General features: G+C 42.4%; 1 protein-coding gene across 1 annotated transcript in view; it reads left to right on the top strand.

The window, feature by feature from the left end:
• LOC121385112 (contactin-like) overlaps positions 1–25,578 on the top strand; it is a 49,649-nt gene extending 24,071 nt beyond the window's left edge. The window contains exons 16-25 of the mRNA XM_041515649.1: positions 1,117–1,281; positions 3,152–3,292; positions 9,674–9,768; positions 11,715–11,810; positions 12,767–12,914; positions 14,947–15,068; positions 18,678–18,864; positions 19,369–19,484; positions 23,370–23,544; positions 24,735–25,578. Coding sequence (XP_041371583.1) covers positions 1,117–1,281; positions 3,152–3,292; positions 9,674–9,768; positions 11,715–11,810; positions 12,767–12,914; positions 14,947–15,068; positions 18,678–18,864; positions 19,369–19,484; positions 23,370–23,544; positions 24,735–24,871 — 1,382 coding nt within the window. The 3' untranslated portion in view covers positions 24,872–25,578. The remainder of the gene's footprint in view (positions 1–1,116; positions 1,282–3,151; positions 3,293–9,673; positions 9,769–11,714; positions 11,811–12,766; positions 12,915–14,946; positions 15,069–18,677; positions 18,865–19,368; positions 19,485–23,369; positions 23,545–24,734) is intronic.
• The last annotated feature ends 1,126 nt before the right edge of the window (positions 25,579–26,704 follow it).

Below are 26,704 nucleotides of genomic sequence, written 5' to 3'. Positions count from 1 at the left end.
TAACTAATAAAATTGCATTGTTCTGTCACGCTGACGCCATATAACTGTAAATAAAATGTGTTGAGTGCGTCGTTAATTAAAACATTTCCTTGTTCTGTCGCGTGGCATAAACAGTAGTTTCCATAAGAATTCTGCTTAAAGGTAGAAAGGTCTTAAAACTATCAAAACACGTTTCTAAGGTTATTGTCTGTTTAACAATATGTCTCGGACCAAAACTGAAACAAGTCTCACTACACAGATGCCATCTGCCATTGAAATCCTTGTTATATTGTCCAACTTCAAATGAAGATTTCCAATAGAACGGGTTCTCGTTGGCACTAACAACATACACCATTGCTAACATATATTATCAAAAAATATATATTTTTCACTCCAAAATTGAGAACATTTCCGAACAAGTGGTTCATTAACCGATACACCCATGTCCCAAAAAGGTAAATGCACAATATTACAAAACGGCATAGGCAAAATACAGCCGGAAGGCTTACCATTAGTCACACATATCATTTTAATTCTTCACCATTTCCTAGAAGTGAATATGATAACCACAACATATGTTCATATTAGGAACTGTAGTGGACCGTGATGAACGAACTCTCACCCGGAAGTGAACTGTGTAGTGAGACCTTAAAGTCTATTAACAGATTTTGTCAAACTTTAATTGAAGTCTGTTTGATAGTTTGGGTCATTTACACTATGAAAAGTCATACTAGACCAGTGTAACTTATGAACTCTAAACAATACATCAAAAGATAGATGCACCGTACCATTAAAAAAACAACGTCATATCACATTGTTACTCCTTGGTCATCCACTCAGAAGATGGCCATCATACACACAGCCACTACATAGTAATGTATGACCTTTATGATAGTTCTGATATAAGGAACATAAAAAGAAGCTAATTATTCAGTTAGTTCATTAAAAATATAATTTTTTATCAATGGTTGATATGGGCAACAGCCATTTCACAACTAAGCCACGGTCCTGGACAGACAGGCCAAATAGCTGAAGTGTGTGCACATGACAGCGTGCTTGAACCTTAATTGGATATAAGTATAAAAATAAATAGAAATGAAAAATAAAATGACAATACTTGTAAATGCCTTCATGTAGGTCCGCCTGGCGAGCCCTCTGGCGTGTTCGTGAACCCAGCAGTAACGACAACTCACTCCATGCAGCTGTGGTGGACGCCCGGCCAGGATTACGGCAATGCTGTGACGTTGTACCGGGTGGAGGCGTCCACGAACTTCCAACCTGATTGGCGAACTGTCGCTGCCAGTAAGTATATATCCATGGATTTGATAGGCTCTTCTCCACTGAAGCGTAATACATCCAAACAGCTGATTGGTTTTTAATCGTTTTTGGAAACGCGCCAGCTTTATTAAGTGCTTGATTGGTGTTGTTATTGTTGTTGTTGTGGGTTTGTGGCGGTTTTTGTGGGTGTAGATTTAAAAAAAATAAAAAAAATAAAAAAACATTTGGGGGGGGGGGTCTTTTCTTTTGTGTTTGTTTATGTAGGAAGATGATTTTGGGGGTCGGAACCCCACCCTGCTGAAGCAAATGATTTGTTTTAATATATTTTCCCCTTTTTTATTATTATTTTTGTTTTATTATTATTATTATCTTCTTCTTTTTTTGAGGGGGTGTTGTTGGGGTTGGGGGTTGGGAGAGGGGGATGGGGGAGGTGTGGTAGTGGGCTTTTTTTTTTCTTTTTTTTTTTTTGTTGAATTCATGTATGCATACAGTAATTGCTTTGCTTCAGAGAACATATATTATCGTCACTCTTTTGAAAGCTATTTATGAGTGCAGATTATCACAGAAGTCAAACTATCCACTGAGTTATATCTTGTGTAGGTTAAACATTTTCAGAACATGTTTTGGAAGGGGACGTCTTTATACAGACAAAATGAAAAGGAATAGCTGTCTTGTAGACGAAGCACACGGAAGTAGTTTATGACATCCTGTCACCACAACCTTGTTACTATCTCGTTTGAATTCTGTCTTGTGCAGAGATGCAATCCTGTATGCGTTAATTATTTTGCCATCCTAATTTGATTGACTGTTCATTCTAAATGTATTTCCGAGTGACTCATCACCAGGAAATTTGTCCTAAGTATACATATAAATTCCAGTGGTATGGAGAGCGAGTAAAGGTTTATGTTCCTAATCAGTTAATGTTATGAACTGTCATACGTACCGAACAAACTGTGGGATATATTTCTAAATGGTGTGTTACAAAAAGACATCCAGTTTGACTTTCTTTGCCAATCCGCAAATCAGACAGAAACAATACATACTTATATATTAAAGTACTTTATGTCTGTGTAAAATAGTGATATATCAATTATTACATATATGTATATAGCTTATATAGCTTCATCGTAAGGCCGTGAAATTAAAGTTCCTCAACATTCATATAGATTGGGAAGCAAGGAACACTACGTTTCCTCAGAATTACCATACACCGGATGTACGGTAATGGAAGCAAGGAACCCTAAATTTTACCAGAAGTACCATACACACTTTTAGCTTTGTATATTTGACTACAGGCACCGGAGGGCAATTTCGATCTCCCCCCCCCCCCCCCCCCCCCATCTGAAAATAATTCATTGCATTGCCCCCTTTGCTTGATGGAAGGCGAATTAATACATTTCTAACCCATTCAGTGGATGGCATCTTCCGACGCTTATGATGACTTTCATGTGATTTCATTTTTGTAACTTATTTTCAATTAAGGTTACAAGTACGCTGTCTTGGGTCCACATCTCAGTTGTCTGTGGATGTATGTCCAGGACAGTGGTTGATGGTTAGTAGTTAGTAGTTAGTAGTTAGTAGTTAGAGCGAAGTGGGTGTAATGTTTACACCTACCCAGTGAGCCATTAATGCTCACCTTGAGTCCAATGGCTAAACTACGACCCCACCAGCATGTTGACTGAGTATGGGTGTGTTTAATTTGTGTCATGTTTCCACCTGTCGTTAGAACAACCTCTGACTTCGCCCAAAAGACTGGTAGTGTACATAGCAAAGGCGGATCCAGGAAATATAAAGGAGGGGACCAAGACCAAAGGGCACACTGACCAACATTTTTAATGAAAATTGTCTTCAGATTGTTGGATCCGCCCTTGCACAGGATATTGAATTTTTTCAGACATCCCTGACAGAGACACGCTAGTCGATGGTCGACGGTTCAGGATGTACGTGGTGACAAGACTAAAAGCCGGAACAGCCTACCAGTTCAGAATGAGAGCCACCAACTTCCACGGCGTAGGACTGCCGAGTCTAGCATCAAGTAATATACCTAGTCAGGGCCAGGCGTAGGACTGCCGAGTCTAGCATGAAGTAATGTACCTAGTCGGGGCCAGGCGTAGGACTACCGAGTCTAGCATCAAGTAATCTACCTAGTCGGGGCCAGGTGTGGAACTGTCGAGTCTAACATCAAGTAATGTACCTAGTCGGGGCCAGGTGTGGGACAGTTGAGTCTAACATCAAGTAATGTACCTAGTCGGGGCCAGGTGTGGAACTGTCGAGTCTAACATCAAGTAATGTACCTAGTCGGGGTCAGGTGTGGGACAGTCGAGTCTAACATGAAGTAATGTACCTAGTCGGAGCCAGGCGTGGGACTGTCGAGTCTATCATCAAGTAATGTACCTAGTCGGGGCCAGGCGTGGGACTGTCGAGTCTAGCATCAAGTAATGTACCTAGTCGGGGCCAGGCGTAGGACTGTCGAGTCTAACATCAAGTAATGTACCTAGTCGGGGCCAGGTGTGGAACTGTCGAGTCTAACATCAAGTAATGTACCTAGTCGGGGCCAGGTGTGGAACTGTCGAGTCTAACATCAAGTAATGTACCTAGTCTGGGTCAGGTGTGGGACAGTCGAGTCTAACATGAAGTAATGTACCTAGTCGGAGCCAGGCGTGGGACTGTTGAGTCTATCATCAAGTAATGTACCTAGTCGGGGCCAGGCGTGAGACTGTCGAGTCTAGCATCAAGTAATGTACCTAGTCGGGGCCAGGCGTAGGACTGTCGAGTCTAACATCAAGTAATGTACCTAGTCTGGGCCAGGTGTGGAACTGTCGAGTCTAACATCAAGTAATGTACCTAGTCGGGGCCAGGCGTGGGACTGTCGAGTCTAGCATCAAGTAATGTACCTAGTTAGGGCCAGGCGTGAGACTGTCGAGTCTAGCATCAAGTAATGTACCTAGTCGGGGCCAGGCGTAGGACTGTTGAGTCTAGCATCAAGTAATGTACCTAGTCGGGGCCAGGCGTAGGACTGCCGAGTCTAGCATCAAGTAATGTACCTAGTCGGGGTCATGCGTAGGACTGTCGAGTCTATCATCAAGTAATGTACCTAGTCGGGGCCAGGCGTGGGACTGTCGAGTCTAGCATCAAGTAATGTACATAGGGCCAGGCGTAGGACTGTCGAATCTAGCACCATGTAATATACCTAGTCGGGCCAGGTGTGGGACTGTCGAGTCTAGCATCGAGTAATGTACCTAGTCGGGGACAAGCGTAGGACTGTCGAGTCTAGCATCAAGTAATATACATAGTCGGGGCCAGGCGTAGGACTGTCGAGCCTAGCATCAAGTAATATACCTAGTCGGGGCCAGGCGTGGGACTGTCGAGTCTAGCATCAAGTAATATACCTAGTCGGGGCCAGGCGTGGGACTGTGGAGTCTAGCATCGAGTAATGTACCTAGTCGGGGCCAGGTGTGGGACAGTTGAGTCTAACATCAAGTAATGTACCTAGTCGGGGCCAGGTGTGGAACTGTCGAGTCTAACATCAAGTAATGTACCTAGTCGGGGTCAGGTGTGGACATGAAGTAATGTACCTAGTCGGAGCCAGGCGTGGGACTGTCGAGTCTATCATCAAGTAATGTACCTAGTCGGGGCCAGGCGTGGGACTGTCGAGTATAGCATCAAGTAATGTACCTAGTCGGGGCCAGGCGTAGGACTGTCGAGTCTAACATCAAGTAATGTACCTAGTCGGGGCCAGGTGTGGAACTGTCGAGTCTAACATCAAGTAATGTACCTAGTCGGGGCCAGGTGTGGAACTGTCGAGTCTAACATCAAGTAATGTACCTAGTCTGGGTCAGGTGTGGGACAGTCGAGTCTAACATGAAGTAATGTACCTAGTCGGAGCCAGGCGTGGGACTGTTGAGTCTATCATCAAGTAATGTACCTAGTCGGGGCCAGGCGTGAGACTGTCGAGTCTAGCATCAAGTAATGTACCTAGTCGGGGCCAGGCGTAGGACTGTCGAGTCTAACATCAAGTAATGTACCTAGTCTGGGCCAGGTGTGGAACTGTCGAGTCTAACATCAAGTAATGTACCTAGTCGGGGCCAGGCGTGGGACTGTCGAGTCTAGCATCAAGTAATGTACCTAGTTAGGGCCAGGCGTGAGACTGTCGAGTCTAGCATCAAGTAATGTACCTAGTCGGGGCCAGGCGTAGGACTGTTGAGTCTAGCATCAAGTAATGTACCTAGTCGGGGCCAGGCGTAGGACTGCCGAGTCTAGCATCAAGTAATGTACCTAGTCGGGGTCATGCGTAGGACTGTCGAGTCTAGGATCAAGTAATGTACCTAGTCGGGGCCAGGCGTGGGACTGTCGAGTCTAGCATCAAGTAATATACCTAGTCGGGGCCAGGCGTGGGACTGTGGAGTCTAGCATCGAGTAATGTACCTAGTCAGGACCAGGCGTAGGACTGTCGAGTCAAGGATCAAGTAATGTACCTAGTAGGGGCCAGGCGTAGGACTGTTGAGTCTAGCATCGAGTAATGTACCTAGTCGGGGACAAGCGTAGGACTGTCGAGTCTAGCATCAAGTAATATACATAGTCGGGGCCAGGCGTAGGACTGTCGAGCCTAGCATCAAGTAATATACCTAGTCGGGGCCAGGCGTGGGACTGTCGAGTCTAGCATCAAGTAATATACCTAGTCGGGGCCAGGCGTGGGACTGTGGAGTCTAGCATCGAGTAATGTACCTAGTCAGGACCAGGCGTAGGACTGTCGAGTCAAGGATCAAGTAATGTACCTAGTAGGGGCCAGGCGTAGGACTGTTGAGTCTAGCATCGAGTAATGTACCTAGTCGGGGACAAGCGTAGGACTGTGGAGTCTAGCATCAAGTAATGTACCTAGTCAGGGCCAGGCGTGGGACTGTCGAGTCTAGCATCAAGAAATGTACCTAGTCAGGGCCAGGCGTAGGACTGTCGCGTCTAGCATCAAGTAATGTTCCTAGCAAGAGCCAAGCGTACGACTGTTGAGTCTAGCATCAAGTAATGTACCTAGTTAGGGCCAGGCGTGAGACTGTCGAGTCTAGCATCAAGTAATGTACCTAGTCGGGGCCAGGCGTAGGACTGTTGAGTCTAGCATCAAGTAATGTACCTAGTCGGGGCCAGGCGTAGGACTGCCGAGTCTAGCATCAAGTAATGTACCTAGTCGGGGTCATGCGTAGGACTGTCGAGTCTAGGATCAAGTAATGTACCTAGTCGGGGCCAGGCGTGGGACTGTCGAGTCTATCATCAAGTAATGTACCTAGTCGGGGCCAGGCGTGGGACTGTCGAGTCTAGCATCAAGTAATGTACCTAGTAGGGGCCAGGCGTAGGACTGTCGAGTCTAGCATCAAGTAATGTACCTAGTCAGGGCCAGGCGTGGGACTGTGGAGTCTAGCATCGAGTAATGTACCTAGTCGGGGACAAGCGTAGGACTGTCGAGTCTAGCATCAAGTAATATACATAGTCGGGGCCAGGCGTAGGACTGTTGAGCCTAGCATCAAGTAATATACCTAGTCGGGGCCAGGCGTGGGACTGTCGAGTCTAGCATCAAGTAATGTACCTAGTCGGGGCCAGGCGTACGACTGTCGAGTCTAGTATCAAGTAATGTACCTAGTCAGGGCCAGGCGTAGGACTGTCGAGTCAAGGATCAAGTAATGTACCTAGTAGGGGCCAGGCGTAGGACTGTCGAGTCTAGCATCAAGTAATGTACCTAGTCGGGCCCAGGTGTGGGACTGTCGAGTCCAACATCAAGTATTGTATCTAGTTGGGGACAAGCATTGGACTGTCGAGTCTAGCATCAAGTAATGTACCTAGTCGGGCCCAGGTGTCGGACTGTCGAGTCCAACATCAAGTATTGTATCTAGTTGGGGACAAGCATTGGACTGTCGAGTCTAGCATCAAGTAATGTACCTAGCCGGGGCCAGGTGTGGGACTGTCGAGTCTAGCATCAAGTAATATACCTAGTCGGGGCCAGGTGTGGGACTGTCGAGTCTAGCATCAAGTAATGTACCTAGTCGGGGACAAGCGTAGGACTGTCAAGTCTAGCATCAAGTAATATACATAGTCGGGGCCAGGCGTAGGACTGTTGAGCCTAGCATCAAGTAATGTACCTAGTCGTGGCCAGGCGTAGGACTGTCGAGTCTAGCATCAAGTAATGTACCTAGTCGGGGCCAGGCGTAGAACTGCCGAGTCTAGCATCAAGTAATGTACCTGTCCGGGCAAGGCGTAGGACTGCCGAGTGTAGCATCAAGTAATGTACCTAGTCAGGGCCAGGCGTAGGACTGCCGAGTGTAGCATCAAGTAATGTACCTAGTCGGGGCCAGGCGTAGGACTGCCGAGTGTAGCATCAAGTAATGTACCTGTCCGGGCAAGGCGTAGGACTGCCGAGTGTAGCATCAAGTAATGTACCTAGTCGGGGCCAGGCGTAGGACTGTCGAGTGTAGCATCAAGTAATGTACCTAGTCGGGGCCAGGCGTAGGACTGCCGAGTGTAGCATCAAGTAATGTACCTAGTCGGGGCCAGGCGTAGGACTGCCGAGTGTAGCATCAAGTAATGTACCTGTCCGGGCAAGGCGTAGGACTGTCGAGTGTAGCATCAAGTAACGTACCTGTCCGGGCAAGGCGTAGGACTGCCGAGTGTAGCATCAAGTAATGTACCTGTCCGGGCAAGGCGTAGGACTGCCGAGTGTAGCATCAAGTAATGTACCTGTCCGGGCAAGGCGTAGGACTGCCGAGTGTAGCATCAAGTAATGTACCTGTCCGGGCAAGGCGTAGGACTGCCGAGTGTAGCATCAAGTAATGTACCTGTCCGGGCAAGGCGTAGGACTGCCGAGTGTAGCATCAAGTAATGTACCTGTCCGGGCAAGGCGTAGGACTGCCGAGTGTAGCATCAAGTAATGTACCTGTCCGGGCAAGGCGTAGGACTGCCGAGTGTAGCATCAAGTAATGTACCTGTCCGGGCCAGGCGTAGGACTGCCGAGTGTAGCATCAAGTAATGTACCTTGTCGGGGCCAGGCGTAGGACTGCCGAGTGTAGCATCAAGTAATGTACCTGTCCGGGCAAGGCGTAGGACTGCCGAGTGTAGCATCAAGTAATGTACCTAGTCGGGGCCAGGCGTAGGACTGTCGAGTCTAGCATCAAGTAATGTACCTAGTCAGGGCCAGGCGTAGGACTGTCGAGTCAAGGATCAAGTAATGTACCTAGTAGGGGCCAAGCGTAAGACTGTCGAGTCTAGCATCAAGTAATGTACCTAGTCAGGGCCAGGCGTAGGACTGTCCAGTCAAGGATCAAGTAATGTTCCTAGCAAGGGCCAAGCGTAGGACTGTCAAGTCTAGCATCAAGTAATGTACCTAGTCGGAGCCAGGCGTGGGACTGTCGAGTCTAGCATCAAGTAATGTATCTAGTCGGGGCCAGGCGTGGGACTGTCGAGTCTAGCATCAAGTAATATACATAGTCGGGGCCAGGTGTAGGACTGTCGAGCCTAGCATCAAGTAATATACCTAGTCGGGGCCAGGCGCGGGACTGTCGAGTCTAGCATCAAGTAATGTATCTAGTCGGGGCCAGGCGTAGGACTGTCGAGTCTAGCATCAAGTAATGTGCCAAGTCAGGGCCAGGCGGGGGACTGTCTAGTCTAGCAAAGTACCTAGTCGGGGCCAGACGTAGGACTGTCGAGTCTAGCATCAAGTAATGTGCCAAGTCAGGGCCAGGCGTAGGACTGTCGAGTCTAGCAAAGTATCTAGTCGGCGCAAGGCTTGGCTTTAGTGGGGACACAACCTAGGACTGCTGAGTCTAGCATGAAGTAATGTATCTAGTCGAGGCAATGCGCATATTTAAGTGGGGACTCAACGTAAGACTGCCGAGTCGCAAGGCTTGGATTTAGTGGGGACACAACCTAGGACTGCTGAGTCTAGCATGAAGTAATGTATCTAGTCGAGGCAATGCGCATATTTAAGTGGGGACTCAACGTAAGACTGCCGAGTCGCAAGGCTTGGATTTAGTTTGGACCCAACGTTGGACTGCTGAGTCTAGTGTCAAGGACTGTAACTAGTTGGGGCCAGGCGCGGATTTAGAGGGGGGACCCAAGAAACTGGGTTCGATTATGTAGGGTTGGGTTTTTTTTCAAATAAATTAGTTCAGCCTTTGTCAGAATTATGCTTTTAAAAATGTTTTGAATCTTGTGTTGTTGATGTTGTTTTAGATACAATATATGGGGTTTTTGGGTTTGTTTGTTTGGGGTTTTAGAATGTCGTTCAAACACGCCTGTCCTGGCTTTATTATATGTACACAAATATAGTTTATCTTTGCCTTATTTGAATTTTGTATTCTTTCCTAATCTATTTTCGTTAATTATTTCATCGTGTCACGTTAACTCATTATTGTGTAATACATCTTTCCGTTTTTAGAGGTTTACCAAACCCCACCAGCACCGCCCTTTCTGGCACCTGAGAATGTCGGGGGCGGTGGCGGCAGTGTTGGAGATTTTTCTATCACGTGGACGGTGAGTATTGTAAAGCATTACCATCACAAAGCTGTCAACTCTGCGTCGTTCGCGGACAACCTCAATTCGCGAAATTTGTATGCACGAGTTATTTTAATTGAAGATACTTATTGCATATGCCAGTGGGTTTTTGCGAAGGCATGCGATAAGGTGCGTCTTTGTGGGGGGAAAAAACCCACAAAATTAAAAACAAAAAACAAAAAAACAAAAACGAAACAAAAACAAAAACAAAAAACTAACAAACACACATACATACACACACGTTTTTATATTTCCAATGTTCAGTGACGATTGACAAATTCAAATTAATGTTTAACTTGTTACTTTGGTTGTTTTTGGTGTTTGTTTTATTGTTGTTTTAAACAAACTGTATGACATTTAGTACATGACAATGAAAAATATGTTTGGTGGCGCATCCTTGGCACCCTCACTTTAACGCCAACTCGATATAACGCCAAAATCACGTTGAGATAAAAGTGGCCGCTTATAAAACAGTAAACATTTACTGTGGCCGCTTAATACAGGTATCTTAGCTATTTGGGATCCGATTTAGATGGCCTCTGGTGACCGCTTATTACAGGTGCACTTACATTATAAGCGATTGTGAGGGGGAAAACGTGGCCGCTTAAGGCAGGTGACTGGTTATTACAGGTGGCCGCTAGGACAGGTTTGACTATATATATATATATATATATATATATATATATATATATATATATATATACACACACACACACACTCACACTGCCACACACACACACACACACACACCGACGCACGCACGCACGCACGCACGCTCACGCGCGCACACACACGCACACACACACACAAAACTCACCAAAAACCAAGATGTGACAAATATGAAAACCAGAAGATGACTGGCACAGTAAAAACAGTGGAAGCTCACAACAAGATGCATGATTGTACTGAAGACAGGGAATTAACATTGAAACAGATCGTATCAAGCGTGGATCAATAATCACTGTTTTATCTGGAACTGAACCAGAAGAATACAACATGTTAAAATGTAGCGCTAAAACACCTTAAGTACGCACTGAAACGGACGCGTGGAATGCTACATATAGAGCCGGGAGTGTGGTGCTGAAGGGACTGTATTTTGCAAAGGTGGGAGACTTAAAATATAAAGTAATACGTGGAAAACAGCTAATTGTTTCACGTAAAGTCTGTCGTGTACATTTGCAGCAACATCAAATGTGAAAATCGCCAGTTTTCCTTAAGCGAAGATGAACACCAAGGTATATTACAGTGTGTTGATATCTGTCACGTTGCTCGCTAAGACAAGTATTTGCAATGCATAAATGTTTTTGTAATAAATGGAGAATAATTATTCTTGTATTTATAATACATAAAACATACATTACAATTGAAGTTGTGTTTATTGACAAATTAAAGTGAATAGTTTCATATACAATGTACAGGTTTTAACAACGTTATAAACAGATGGCATAATTTTTTACGTTACTGTATGAGGTACTAACATTGTGCGTAACTTCAAATTTTCATATTTTAGCCACTCAGTACAAATAGTCTCATGAATATTAATGAAGTGTATTGATACACCTGTAGTTTAGCAACTCAATACAAAAAGTCTCATGAATATTAATAAGATCTATTGATACACCTGTATTTCAGCCACTGTTTACAAATAGTCTCATGAATATTAATGAGGTTTATTAGCACACTTGTATTTTAGCCACTCAATACAAATAATCTCATGAATACTAATGAGATATATTGATACACCTGTATTTTAGCACTCAATACAAATAGTCTCATGAATATTAATGAGATTTATTGATACACCTGTGTTTTAGCCACTCATTACAAACAGTCTCGTGAATATTAATGAGATTTACTGTATTTTAGGCACTCGATACAAAAAGTCATGAATATTAATGAGATGTATTGATACACCTGTATTTTAGCCGCTCAACCAATCTGACCATGGCGGACCAGGAATAGGATACCACGTGTACTGGAGACTTCATAATCCTAGCCAGCTGGATTCACTTTTCAAAAAGGTGTTTGTCATTAAGTACTACAAAATATATGTTCACCTTAGATAATTAAATAGTAACGTTTTCTATATTTGGTTCGTACCTCCAAGAATATGATAGCTCGACGCCAGTGGTTAGTGTTTTTCACTGTCGGGCTAGTAAATGGTATGTCCGACGGCGAGTGAAAAAAAATGTCAGACTGATTGATAATTTACGTAAGAAAAGGCTTTGATAATCAACATTATAAAAAAAAAAACTATTGATACTATATTACTTGGAACTTTGGCACTATACTATTTACGATTGGAGAGAGCAAGAGAGGGAGACAGAGGAAAGACAGATGTAGAGAGGGCAAGACAGGTATCGAGAAACAGGGATAAATATTGAGAGGGAGAAAGAAAGAGACAGACAGACAAAAAGAGGGAGAATGAAACAGAGGAAGAACAGGAGACAGACAGGCAGAAAGAGAGAGCGGGAGAGACAGACAGAAAGAGAGGGAGAGCGAGAGAGACAGAAAGAGAGGAAGAGAGAGGCAGAAAGAGAGGGAGAACGAGACACACACACACACACACAGAGAGAGAGAGAGACACAGAGAGACAGAGAGAGAGACAGAGAGAGAGACAGAGACAGAGAGAGACAGACAGACAGAAAGAGAGGGAGAACGAGATAGACAGAAAGAGAGGGGGAATGAGAGAGACAGACAGAAGGAGAGCGAGAGAGACAGAAAGAGGGTGAGAGTGAGACAGACAGACAGAAAGAAACAGGATGAGACAGTTAGATGGAGAGAGACAGGCAGAAAGAGGGAGAGTTATAGGGAGAGCCAGAGCGACAGAGGTGGTCGTGTTTGTATCATGTAGCTTTTCTTCAAATATTAATTTTTGAAAATGATATTCTTTAATTTTCATTCGTTTTTAATCATTTACTGCATTTGGAAAATTGCACAAATTAATATCGATATACGTTTGCTTCCTCTCACACAGGAAAGAGTGTATGGGAACAAAGGAAAGCTAGTCCTCACATTGGGTCAAGACTCTTACTACCTGCAGCATGACGTCATCGTCGAGGCCTTTAACAATCTTGGACCCGGCCCTAACTCATCCGTGGTTGTAGTGTATTCGGCTGAGGACTGTAAGTACTGATATTATCATTGGTGGATCTAGAACCTTGTCTGTGTGGTGTAATGGATAAGCAATCGGACGTAAGGCTGGTACGTACCGTGTTCGCATCAAGGTACAGGCTTCCTCTCACCACCAGTCACCCACCCCACCCCCACTTTGAGACCTTTTACGATCTTGGACCCGGCCCTAACTAAACGTAATACATCATCAATGGTGGATCCAGAACGTGTCTCAGTGATGCAATGGTCAAGCGATCAGACTTAAGGCCTGTAGGTACTCGGGGCTCGAAATAGGAAATAAAATATGGCCTGCTGTTATTATTGTTTTAAATAGGTCAAACGAAATATAGCCTGCTAACAATAAAACATGGCCTGATGGAAATAAGACAACACAATGTTAGGGGAGTGTTTGGGACTGTGTATGGGAAATTAAGACCTCCGAGATGTATTTTATAAAATTGTAAAATTAATATATAACCGAATCGCGATTTTTTTTTTTTTTAATTTTAAAGAAAAAAGTCAGAGAGAGAGAGAGAGAGAGAGAGAGAGAGAGAGAGAGAGAGAGAGAGAGAGAGAGAGAGAGAGAGAGAGGAGAGGGAGAGAGAGAGAGAGAGGAGGAGGAGGAGGGGGGATGGGAGAGAGAGAGAGACAGAGAGAGGGAGGGAGGGAAGGAGGGAGAGGAGAGAGAAGAGAGAGAGAGGAGGGGGAGGGAAGGAGGGGAGGGGGAGAGAGGGGAGGGAGGGAGGGAAGGAAGGAAACGGAGGGGAGAGAGAGAGAGAGGGGGAGGGAAGGAGAGGAGAGAGAGAGAGAGAGGGGGGAGGGAAGGAGGGGGAGGGAGGGAGAGAGAGAGAGAGAGAGAGAGAGGGGGGGAGGGAAGGGGGTGGGAGGGGAGAGAGAGAGACCGGGGGAGAGAGGGAGGGGTAGGGAAGGAGGGGAGGAAGAAAGAAGAGAGGAGAGAGATAGAGGGAGGGAAGGTAAAACGGAATGGATGGAAATAAAAACACCGGAGGGAGGGAGGGAACCAGGTATTGGAGAGGGGAGGAGAGAGGAGGGAGGGAGGGAAGGGAAGTGAGAGTAGAGAGAGATAGGGGGAGGGAAGGAGAGAGAGAGAGAGAGAGAGACGCAGAGGGAGTAGGGCATCCAAGAGGGAGGGTAGGGGAGGAGGAGATAGGAGAGAGAGAGAGAGAGAGAGAGAGAGAGAGAGAGAGAGAGAGAGAGAGAGAGAGAGAGAGAGAGAGAGAGATCCCTCAACAGACCAATAAGAAGCTGTTTGGGGTTTTTTGCTCATTTTATCTTTGATCGTTTTCTTAACAACCACATATGAACTTGTATGCAAGAGAGGGGCGGGATGTAGCCCAGTGGTAAATCTCTCGCTTGCTGCGCGGTGTCTGCGATCGATCCCCATCGGTAGGCCCATTTGGCCCATTTGGCACCATGACTGATATTTCAAATGCCGTGGTATGTTTATCCCATCTGTGGGATGGTGCATATGAAAGATCCCGTCCTACTAATGGAAACATGCAGCGGGTTTCCTCTCTTAGAATATATGTCAAAAGTCTCAAATGTTTGACATTAAATTGCCGATGATTAAAGGCATACTGTCACGGATTTGAGGACCTTATTTTTCTAAAAATGGATAATAAATAGAAATCACATTAATTGTTGGAAACCAAATCTAGCTATCGCATCATCTTAACTGAACCATGATGGACTGAAATCCATGTCATCACACTCGGCAATTTTAGTTTTTGAATTATGGACCATTGCCATAATTCAATTATTTTTACAAAATATCATTAATAAGTGGAGTATGGTGGTTACGTAGATGGTTGAATAAAGTACATTTAGGAACAAATCAAATATATATATTTTTAAGTAATACTTTGTTAGGCCATGTAACAGGTCAGTGGTCTGTGACAATATGCCTTTAATACATCAATCGCTCTTGTGATGTCGTTAAACTTAAACAAAACTTTTTGTATGTAAGAAAATTTATTATTTTGTGTAGACGTTTCGATATAAAACGTTTATCTTATACTCCAGTGCCTTCAGGGACACCAGCCAAAGTGTACGCGTTCCCATTTAACGCCACCGCCAACAATGTCAGCTGGGAGGCAGTGCCGGACACAAGGGAGGTAATGAAGGGGAAAATTGTTGGCTATCAGGTGAGTCGTCGCCCTTAGAGCGTTTTTTCTTCTACAGGCCCGTGAGAATGATACCTAGAGTAGCTCTTAGTGAGGGGCGTAATCTCTAGTGGATGGAATGTTTAACGACATCCTAGTATGAAAAATACATCGGCTATTGGGCTAATGGATGGGGCACAGTCTCGGGTGACCGTTTGGTCCATGGGCCTCCTGTTTCGGATTAATCAGTCAGATTCAGTCCGTTTATATTAAGATACTTAAAGGGACATTCCTGAGTTTGCTGCATTGTGAGATGTTTCCGGCTAATAAAGTATTTCTACGATTAAACTTACATATTAAATATATTTTCTTATTTAGAATATCAGTGTGTGTATATTCAATGTGTTTCTGGTCATTTTAATATTTGTAAAAAGCCCAAACTGGATTTTGTAATAATTCCGTACGTACGAAAACATATATTTTAGGAAATAAAATGAAATTTAACCTAGTACAAATATTATAACGATCAGAAACACATTTAATATACAGCCACTAATATATAATGCCGAAAAATATATTTGATATGTAATTACAATCGTTAAAAAGTCTCTGTTAGTCGATAACATCTTAAAAATTGCAGCAAACAGAGGAATGTCCCTAAGATCGCTTCGTATAACAGGGCCTATGACTTTATATGGGGCGGAGGGGGAGGGGGGGGGGCTCACATTGGGAGGAGACATCCATACTGTCGTGCTGTGGGTTGCAAGACACATATTATATATAAAAGATGTTGGGGGGAAAACAGGAGGCGTATCAGTTTAACCTTAAAGGAACTGTCCTGAGTTTGCAGCCATTGTAAGATTCTTGCGATAACACTAACAGAGCCTTGTTGGCGACTACTATTTCATACTAAATACTTTTTCTTGTTTAGAATACCAGTGTCTGTATATCGAATGCGTTTGCGGTCGTATACTAATGTTTATAGCACTCAATTTTTACTTTAATTCGTGATATATATATATATATATATATATGTATATATATATATATATATATATATATATATATATATATATATATATATATATATATATATATATATATATATATATATATATATATTTGTAGGTACGAAATTATTGTGAGGTAAAATCAAGTCAATGCTACTATATAAGCATTAGGACAAAAAACGCCTTGTAAATACAGACACTGATATTTTTAAACAAGAAAATGTATTAATTTGTATGTTACGTCATCAAAAAGGCTCTATTGGTCGGAAATATTTTACAAACTCAGGATTGTCCCTCTAAACATCCTGACGTATTTATTGTATATACAGTTGTAATCAACATCTTGCTTTAAGCGAAAGTGACAGGTACAATGGCTTATGGGCGTCTTTTAAAGTTTGTCAAGATGTTATTTGAACAGATCTACGAACTTAAACATGATAATGTCGTTTTCTTAATACTTTGTGACCGGCCTCGGTGGCGTCGTGGTTAGGCCATCGGTCAACAGGCTGGTAGGTACTGGGTTCGGATCCCAGTCGAGGCATGGGATTTTTAATCCAGATACCGACTCCAAACCCTGAGTGAGTGTTCCGCAATGCTCAATGGGTAGGTGTAAACCACTTGCACCGACCAGTGATCCATAACTGGTTCAACAAAGGCCATGGTTTGTGCTATCCTGCCTGTGGTAAGCGCAAATAAAAGATCCCATGCTGCTAATCGGAAAGAGTAGCCCATGTAGTGGCGACAGCGGGTTTCATCTCAAAATCTGTGTGGTCCTTAACCATATGTCTGACGCCATATAACCGTAAATAAAATGTGTTGAGTGCGTCGTTAAATAAAACATTTCTTTCTTTCTTTCTTTTATCAACGAGTGCTGATAAATTATATCACAAGACACGAGGGTGGATATTCTTTTTATTATCCATTTATCATTCTTTTCATTTGCAACAGTCGTAAACAATGTCAGTAATGTGGGTTGAATGTCACTATATTTGGCAGCGGTAGACTCGGTTAACTAGCAGAACGACAGTGGCATGACGTCAATAATGATAGGTTTAGTGCTGAAACATACACAGTGACGTAACAAAATATGGAAATATATTATTATGATTTCAAGACGGAGATCGTTATATTGGAATCATGGGCGGATCCAAGGGGGGGGGGGGACCAGGGGGACGCGTCCCCCCCCCAAAAAATTGTTCAAGTGCCCTCAAAATGTCCAAGTGCCCTTTTTGTTTGTAGAATTTTTTTTTTTTTAAGTAAACAATAATTATATTGTAGATAAATGAAATCAAGATTTTCGTGTACATGCGCAAGCTTGCAGATATGTGTCTGTGTTATTGAGTCTCAATGGGGCCCCATTGAGGTTCTAACGCGAGTGACGCCAATTTACTTCATTATTGCTAGTATATTATGACGTAGAACTGTAGGAATTCATATTAATTGTAAATATCAAAACTTGTAGTAAGGTGCCCTTTTGACGAGTCAATGTGCCCTTCTTTTTTGGTCCCCCCCTAAAAATATTTCCTGGATCCGCCCATTGGAATGGCGTTATATACTAAGCCTCTGAACCTGGCCAGTATTTCATATTGAGGAGTAACCACAACTGTCTAGGGGTCATGGTTTGGGCAGACATATACGGTGGGGAAAGAGATGTATTTGGGGGACATGGCTAAGCTAGTGCACTGAGCGAAGAATAGTGAATGAATGTTTAATGACACCCAAAGTCCAAGCTCCAAAACCCATTTTTGAGATACACCAGACAAGATAAGCTGCATAAGGTTTCTATGCATTGTTTTAATACAATGTCATCACCCGAAACTATTCACGGTGGGGGTAGTACATTTTGACCTTGACATGTTACGTTTTTTTCCAGCACAAAAAATAAATCAGCTATAGGGTGTCAAACTGGTAAATGCAAAAAATTAAGCGAGCGAAGAATTAGCAAAAGAGTTATTAAAACTGCAACTGCCTTTCATTAACATTTTGAAAAGGAATGTATAACACATTTAATTTAGACGTCAATGAAGCTTTGTTTTGATTAACGACACCACTAGAGCACATTGATTTAATAATCATCTGCTATTGGATGTCAAACATTTGGTAATTTTAATATATAGTGTTAGAGAGGAAACCCGCAACGTGTTTCCATTAGTAGCAAGGGATCTTTTATATGCACCATCCCACAGACAGGATAGCACATATCACGGTCTTTGATATAACAGTCGTGCACTGGCTGGAACGAGAAATAGGTCAATGGGCCTACCGACGGGGATCGATCCCAAACCGACCACACATCAGGTGAGCGCCATATCACTGAGTTACGTCCCGCCCCTCAAAAGTGACTTAAATGCATTTCCCGTCCCATTTGGGGTTTTTTTTTTCGTTCCAACCAGTGCACTACAACTGGTCAAAGGCAATGGTATGTACTTTCTTGTCTGTGGGAAAATGTATATAAACGATCCCTTGCTGCATTAGGAAAAATGTTGTGGTTTCCTCTGATGATTACGTGTCAGAATTACCAAACGTTTGGCATCCAATAGCCGATGATTCATTAATCAATGTGCTCTAGTGGTGTCGTTAAACAAAACAAACTTTAACGGTTTTTAACTTTTCGGATGTTGTTTTCAATGTGTTACTTCAGATAAACTACTGGAATTTAAAGGACGTCAACCGAACTCAGCAGTTCATCCGGTACCTGGGTCAGCGTAACAACGGCACGGTGATAGGTCTAGAGGCGTTTGACTGGTACGAGTTCGACGTGCAGGTGTATAACTCCGCCGGCCTGGGGCCAAGGAGCGAGAGATACAGACAGGAGGTCTATGGCAATGGTATGTGATTTTTGGTTGTTGTTTCTGTTTTGTTTGGGGAGGGGGGGGGGGGGGGCGGAAAGAGTTGTTTCGTTTTTTGGAGTGTTGTGTTTTGTGTTCTTTTTTGCTTTTTGTTTGTTTCTTGTTGTTTTGGGGGGTATTGGAGAGGGAGGGGGCGTTTTTTGTTCCTTTGTTTTTCAACATGATTCCATCTTTATATATGAAATCATTTATTAGCTTTCATAGCATAAAAATGAATCATAGGTCAAATATTTGAAGAAAAAATATCACACACACACACACACACACACACACACACACATCCATGTATACATGCATGCATACATACATACATGCATACATGCATGCATACATACAATTTGTTTTGTTTGGGTTTTTGGGGGTTAACGAGTACTAAATGTTTGACATCCAATAGCCGATGATTATTAAATCAATGTGTTCTAGTGGTGTCGTTAAATAAAACAAACGTTAACTTTAATAAGCTGTTGTCTCCCCTTTCCGCAGCTCCACTCTCCTACCCGACAGAGGTGCACATCTGGTCACATGGTTCCGACAGTGTTAGGGTCACGTGGCGAGGAATCAGCACCACCGTAAAGGAAGAACCGCTCATTGGATACGTCGTAAGTGTTTTGTCTCAAGCTCAATAGTCAGGGGAAGGAAAACCGGCCTCAGTGGTGTCGTGGTTAAGCCATCGGACATAAGGCTGGTAGGTACTGAGTTCGCAGCCCGGTACCGGCTCCCACCCAGAGCGAGTTTTAACGACTCAATGGGTAGATATAAGACCACTACGCCCTCTTCTCTCTCACTAACCACTAACAACTAACCCACTGTCCTGGACAGACGGCCCAGTTAGCTGAGGCCTGTGCCCAGGAAATCGTGCTTGAATCTTAATTGGATATAAGCACAAAAATAAATTGAAATGAAATTGGGGGGGGGGGGGGGGGGGGTAAAAATATATTAATGTCCACAAGAAACTTTACAAGGCTTGAAATCATATTATAGAAGAAAAAAAAAACAGTACGGTAGGATATGGAAGTATCATGCAGTTTAGCCCGAGTACTTTGAATGTGAGAGAGCTAGACGAACATTTGGACGGTTGTGACGCTCTCATTACAGTCTGAGACCATACTATTAAAGGGACATTCCTGAGTTTGCTGCATTGTAAGATGTTTCCGACTAATCAAATATTTCTACGATTAATTTACATATTAAATATATTTTCTGGTTTAGAATACCAGTGTCTGTATTATAACGTGTTTCTGGTCGTCTTAATATTTGTAAGAAGCCCAAACTGGATTTTGTCTTCGAAACATTTCGTACGTACGAAAAAAACTATATTTTAGGAAATAAAATTAAATTTAACCTAGTACAAATATTAGAACGATCAGAAACACGTTTAATGCACAGCCACTAATATTTTATGCAGAAAAATATATTTGATATGTAATTACAAACTCAGGAATGGCCCTTTAAGCTTTTCGCAATCGCTGCCCACCAAACGGTAGTCAAAGATTCTCCCTCTAATATCACAACAATCCTATGTTTGACGTCAAATACCTTTACATCAATCATTTTCGAGTTCTTTGATTTAAAAAAAAATCCACATATTACTCACTAATACACACACTACATACCAAATTACCACTTTTAGAACCAATCAAATAGTTCGCGAACGTTAGAAAAACGTTTGGTGGCTCAACTTGTGGCTGACGTAACTATAGCTATTGCAGCTGCAAGCTTGAGACGGTCGCGGCTATGACATTGACATCATTCCGCGTCACTGAAATTGACATCGTTGAACATCAAGTGTGAAGCTATTACAATCATATTATTATTATTTAACGTTTGTTCGAAATGATAGTTTGTGGATAATAAATGAATTATGGCATTCGCAGGCGTGCTATACGAAATTTACGAAACTCGTTTGGGAATGGTTTTATACCACTCGCTATTGCTCGGGGAATAAAATAATTCCCAAACTTGTTTCATAAATTTCGTATAGCACTCACGCTCATATGTATAATATACTAGAATACTGGTGGTTATCGTTAAAGGCTTGAAAGGTGCTCAATACTTTAAAAGAGAGTAGAGCATGTAATAAATATATATATTGCACTTTGGTCCTACGCTATTACTCAGACAAACGAAACTCCGGCCAATGCAATCTGTGCATTGAGGAAAAGCTCGCCATCCTACAAACAAAAGACAAAAATAATCTCAACAAAAGGACTGAGCTCATCTCAAAATGCCGTCACGCCAGCAAGCTTAAACCACGCAACCGCAGTACATAAAAACCCTGCAATCTATTCACCAGTGTCAGCTATCTGAACATTCCAGTTATGCAGCCTATCCAACAAGACGTTGTCGAGTGCGCTGTGCAATTATATATATATATATATATATATATATATATATATATATATATATATATATATATATAATATATATATATAATTTAAGTAATAAGTAATTTAATATATATATATATATATATATATATATATATATATATATATATATATATATATATATATATATATCTACTAGAGCTGTAACGATGCGGCAATACAGTATCGTATCGCAACAGAGGGCTACGACACGATACATCGATTCTGGACAGGTGTATACAATACCATACATTCATGTTTTAATAATTTTTGGTAGAAATTTACGAACTTACGAACATGTACAATAGAGCAATGAAAACGTAATTTCGACGTTCAGTTGCTGGATCCCCCAGCATTTGAGGTGTCTATTAATAGTCCTCAACGTTGATGTCGTCACGTACACCATAGGTTTATTTTTGTGTTAACGAAATTTACTAAGCTGTCCTTTACTGTGGTGGAAGACAATTTCAGTGTACTTTCCTATGCTTGCTACAGTTACCCACACATCTCTGTGACAGTGTGTGTTCCCTCCACGTTCGTACCATATGAAAGGGTTTTCAGTACAGCAGGGGGTGTCGTAATTGCCCAGCGGTCTCCACTGAAACCTAAACATGTGAACAAGTTGATTTTTCTCAAGAAACACCTGAAATTCCATTGAACCGCACTGAACAAGCATGTTACGTCCATTTGTATTTCGAAACACTTTAATTTAATTTTATTGTCAGGTAACAATATAACTATCCTGTAATACAGCTTATACTATGTCTTAAATTTGTATTAAGGTTATCATGTTTCATAAATTTGGACTAAACATTTTAATTATCCATGATTGATATAAAAAGTTAAGTATCGCTATACGTATCGTATTGCGACCCAAGTATCGGGATACGTATCGTATCGCGACCCAAGTATCGGGATACGTATCGTATCGCGAACCAAGTATTGGGATTCGTATCGTATCGCGACCCATGTATCGGGATACGTAACGTATCGCGACCCATGTATCGGGATATACGTATCGTATCGCGATCTAAGTATCGGGATATGTATAGTATCGCAACCCAAGTATTGGGATACGTATCGTATCGCGACCCAAGTATTGGGATTCGTATCGTATCGCGACCCATGTATTGGGATACGTATCGTATCGCGACCCATGTATCGGGATATACGTATCGTATCGCGATCTACGTATCGGGATACGTATAGTATCTCGACCCAAGTATTGGGATACGTATCGTATCGCGACCCAGGTGTCGGGATACATATCGTATCGCGACCCAGGTATCGGGATACGTATCGTATCGCGACCAATGTATCGGTATATACGTATCGTATCGCGACCTAAGTATCGGGATACGTATAGTATCGCGACCCAATATTGGGGTACGTATCGTATCACGACCCATGTATCGGGATACGTATCATATCGCGACCCAGGTATCGGGATACGTATCATATTGCGACCCAAGTATTGGGATACGTATCGTATCGCGACCCAAGTATCGGGATACGTATCGTATCGTGACCCAAGTATCGGGATATACGTATCGTATCGCGACCCAAGTATCGGGATACGTATCGTATCGCGACCCAAGTATCGGGATACGTTAACGTATCGTGACCCTAGTATCAGGATACGTATCGTATTGCGACCCAAGTATCGGGATATACGTATCGCATCGCGACCCAAGTATCGGGATACGTATCGTATCACGACCCAAGTACCGGGATATGTACCATATCGCGACGCAAGTATCTGGACACGTATCGTATCGCGACGCAAGTATCTGGATACGTATCGTATCGCAACCTCCCGAATCTTTACAGCTCTAATATACTCAACAACAAAAGTTTAGCAAATATCTTTTATGACGTCTAAATTTGCCATGGTTGAATAAACTTGAAAGAAAACCAGGTCCTCTTGTTGTGTTAATGAGTTGTGATGAGTTTATGTTGTTTGTAAATGGTAAACATTTCAGATGTGAATACTAATTAATAAAAATAGGTTAATTTATAAATGTTATGCCATTTCTTTTAATATTAGCTAAACTTTCGTTGTTGAGTATATATACCAGATGGACCCTGTACATTGTAAATCTATACACTGTTTGGTAGGTGCGGTACTGGCACTCGACTGAAGACATCCGCACGGCTTACGACACCGTGGTGACGAAGACGTCGTGGGCGGTGGTGCGAGGCGTCACCAACAACACTGTGTACAAATTGCGAGTGTTCGGCTACAGTCGGGGCGGGGAGGGCAAGATGAGTCCAAACAGATATTTCACACTCGGTATGTACCTTGAAGGGGCGGGGAGGGCTGGAAGAGTCCAGACAGATATTTCACACTGTGTATGTACCTTGAAGGGGCGGGGAGGGCTGGAAGAGTCCAGACAGATATTTCACACTGTGTATGTACCTTGAAGGGGCGGGGAGGGCTGGAAGAGTCCAGACAGATATTTCACACTGTGTATGTACCTTGAAGGGGCGGGGAGGGCAAGATGAGTCCAGACAGATATTTCACACTGTGTATGTACCTTGAAGGGAAGGGGCGGGGAGGGCTGGAAGAGTCCAGACAGATATTTCACACTGTGTATGTACCTTGAAGGGGCGGGGAGGGCTGGAAGAGTCCAGACAGATATTTCACACTGTGTATGTACCTTGAAGGGGCGGGGAGGGCAAGATGAGTCCAGACAGATATTTCACACTGTGTATGTACCTTGAAGGGGCGGGGAGGGCTGGAAGAGTCCAGACAGATATTTCACACTGTGTATGTACCTTGAAGGGGCGGGGAGGGCTGGAAGAGTCCAGACAGATATTTCACACTGTGTATGTACCTTGAAGGGGCGGGGAGGGCTGGAAGAGTCCAGACAGATATTTCACACTGTGTATGTACCTTGAAGGGGCGGGGAGGGCAAGATGAGTCCAGACAGATATTTCACACTGTGTATGTACCTTGAAGGGGCGGGGAGGGCAAGATGAGTCCAGACAGATATTTCACACTGTGTACGTACCTTGAATGGGGCGGGGAGGGCAAGATGAGTTCAGACAGATATTTCACACCACTCAGTATGAGTAGAGTTCGGGAGCCCGAGGCTCGCAAAAATCATATAGGAGTATCTAGATTAGGTAGCATACGAGCCCGCATGGCTCGTAAAAATTATCGAGAAGTTTCACGTTAAACTAAATAAATTGTTACTGTTCAGTGTTAATGTTCTTTGTCTTATTTGGTTAATCAGCATCATTTCAGAACATGTTTTTATGATTTTTTTTTTTTAATTTAAGAACATTGTTATTTTTCTGTAAACCTCATTGTATTTATAATATATATATTTTTTAATTATTCATTTATTAGATTTTTAAGTTTCTATAAATATTTCCATGGTCATTTGAAAACAAGTCACATACTTTGGCTTTCAAATCCTTGTACAGGTTGTATGTACTGGACGTTTACATTAACTTTTTATTACTTCTTTTTTCCAGGTGGAATAATTGTAGTCGATCCAAAAACTACGGAAATAATCGCTGGTGCTGCACAATTGGTCTGTTCTGTGAAACATGTGCTACTATCTATAGGAGTGGTTTTCATTGCTGTCAAACACAATTGGTCTGTTCTCTAAAAACATGTGCTACTATCTATAGGAGTGGTTTTCATTGCTGTCAAACACAATTGGTCTGTTCTCTAAAAACATGTCCTACTATCTATAGGAGTGGTTTTCATTGCTGTCAAACACAATTGGTCTGTTCTCTAAAACATGTGCTACTATCTATAGGAGTGGTTTTCATTGCTGTCAAACACAATTGGTCTGTTCTCTAAAACATGTGCTACTATCTATAGGAGTGGTTTTCATTGCTGTCAAACACAATTGGTCTGTTCTGTGAAACATGTGCTACTATCTATAGGAGTGGTTTTCATTGCTGTCAAACATTTAGTGAACACGTATGACATTTTTTTAAATTTAATTTTCCTTTTTATGTTTTGTAATTTTGGATGGTTTGTTGATATTGTTTTGGGACGTAAGGTACTTGTTAGAAATAAACTATATTGAATCGCTTGAACGTGGAATACGAGATACAGTTAAACATAAGTAAAAAAAAGCTAAAGTTTGTTTTATTTAACGACAACACTAGAGCACAAAAGTTTACATATTAAAAGCAATAACAGACAAAATTTTCCATATAATCACATTTGACATCAATCACCGTTGACATTCATCAATCACACTTGACATCAATATATTTTGGCGGGATTTAGCTCAGTAGGTAGAGCGCTCGCCAGAGGTGTTTGGATCGTACGATCGAACCTCGACGGACCCATTGTTTTGTGTTGTTTGGGGTTTGTTTTTTTGTTTTTTTTTTTTTTTGGGGGGGGGGTTATCTTTTTTTTTCTTCTTTTTTTTTTGGGGGGGGGGGGGGCAGGGGGTATTATCTAAAACAGCTAAAGTCATCTTTAACGTGTGTAATTATTGTTCTAGTTAAGTTTTGATGCTGGTGAGTTTTCAAATAAATTTTATATATTGTATGTGTTTGATCGTATTTTATATTGAGTACGTTTGTTCGTATTTTGTATATTATATACGTTTGTTCGTATTTTATATTGCGTATGTTTGTTTGTATTTAAAGACCCACTTTTTTTAAGTTGAGTCGCGGAAAACGTATGCAGCACAAGACATTGAAAACATGTGATGTTCTTTACTGATGATTCATTTTTCACTTTATTCGCATTAGGCCTAGTGGCCCATGAGCACATAATACAGGCCCTTATAGAGAATTCGTTACGAGTATTTTTTAATATGGAAAATATCAACCTAGTCTATGTTAATCGGTATTTGTCGAGGCTCTGCCGAGACAAATACCGATTAACTAGACGAAGTTGATAGTTTACATAGCCCTATTTAAAACAAAAACACGAGTAGCGAATTCTGTTTATCCTATAACACTTCTAAAATAACATTTTAATTAAATTAAGAATTGAACGTTATATTTCTGACGTTCATGCGATAATAAACGCCATTCACAACGAGTCTTATATCTTTGTTTATGTTGTGGATGACAAACATCGCTTCTTAGTGTCTAAAAACTGTGTGACGTCATTTGTCATTGTAACATAATGACAATATTCAGCTTAGGGGGTAGGGCTCTATATCATGTAGGACATAAAGTCAAGTGACTTTTTTCTCGCCCCAACCAGTCCCCAACGCTTCTTAGACCTTTTGTTATGCTGTTGGAACCAAACTTCGCTTTCAAACGTCGCTTTAACCGTCTATTTTGCGACGTCATTTGTCATTGGATCATAATGGCAATATTCAGCTTATGGGGTAGGGCGCTATGACGCATAGGACATAAAGTCAAGGGTATTTTTTTCTCGTCCCAACCAATGCCCGACGAGTCTTAGATTTTTGTTTATGCCTCTGGGAGTACAACTTCGCGTCCAAGAGTCTAAGAATCGTGTG

The sequence above is a fragment of the Gigantopelta aegis genome, chromosome 11 (genome assembly GCF_016097555.1).
Source record: "Gigantopelta aegis isolate Gae_Host chromosome 11, Gae_host_genome, whole genome shotgun sequence".
In the NCBI taxonomy this organism is placed as follows: Eukaryota; Metazoa; Mollusca; class Gastropoda; order Neomphalida; family Peltospiridae; genus Gigantopelta; species Gigantopelta aegis.
The sequence above is the reverse complement of the archived record's forward strand: the minus strand, read 5'-3'. Positions and strand labels throughout refer to the sequence as shown.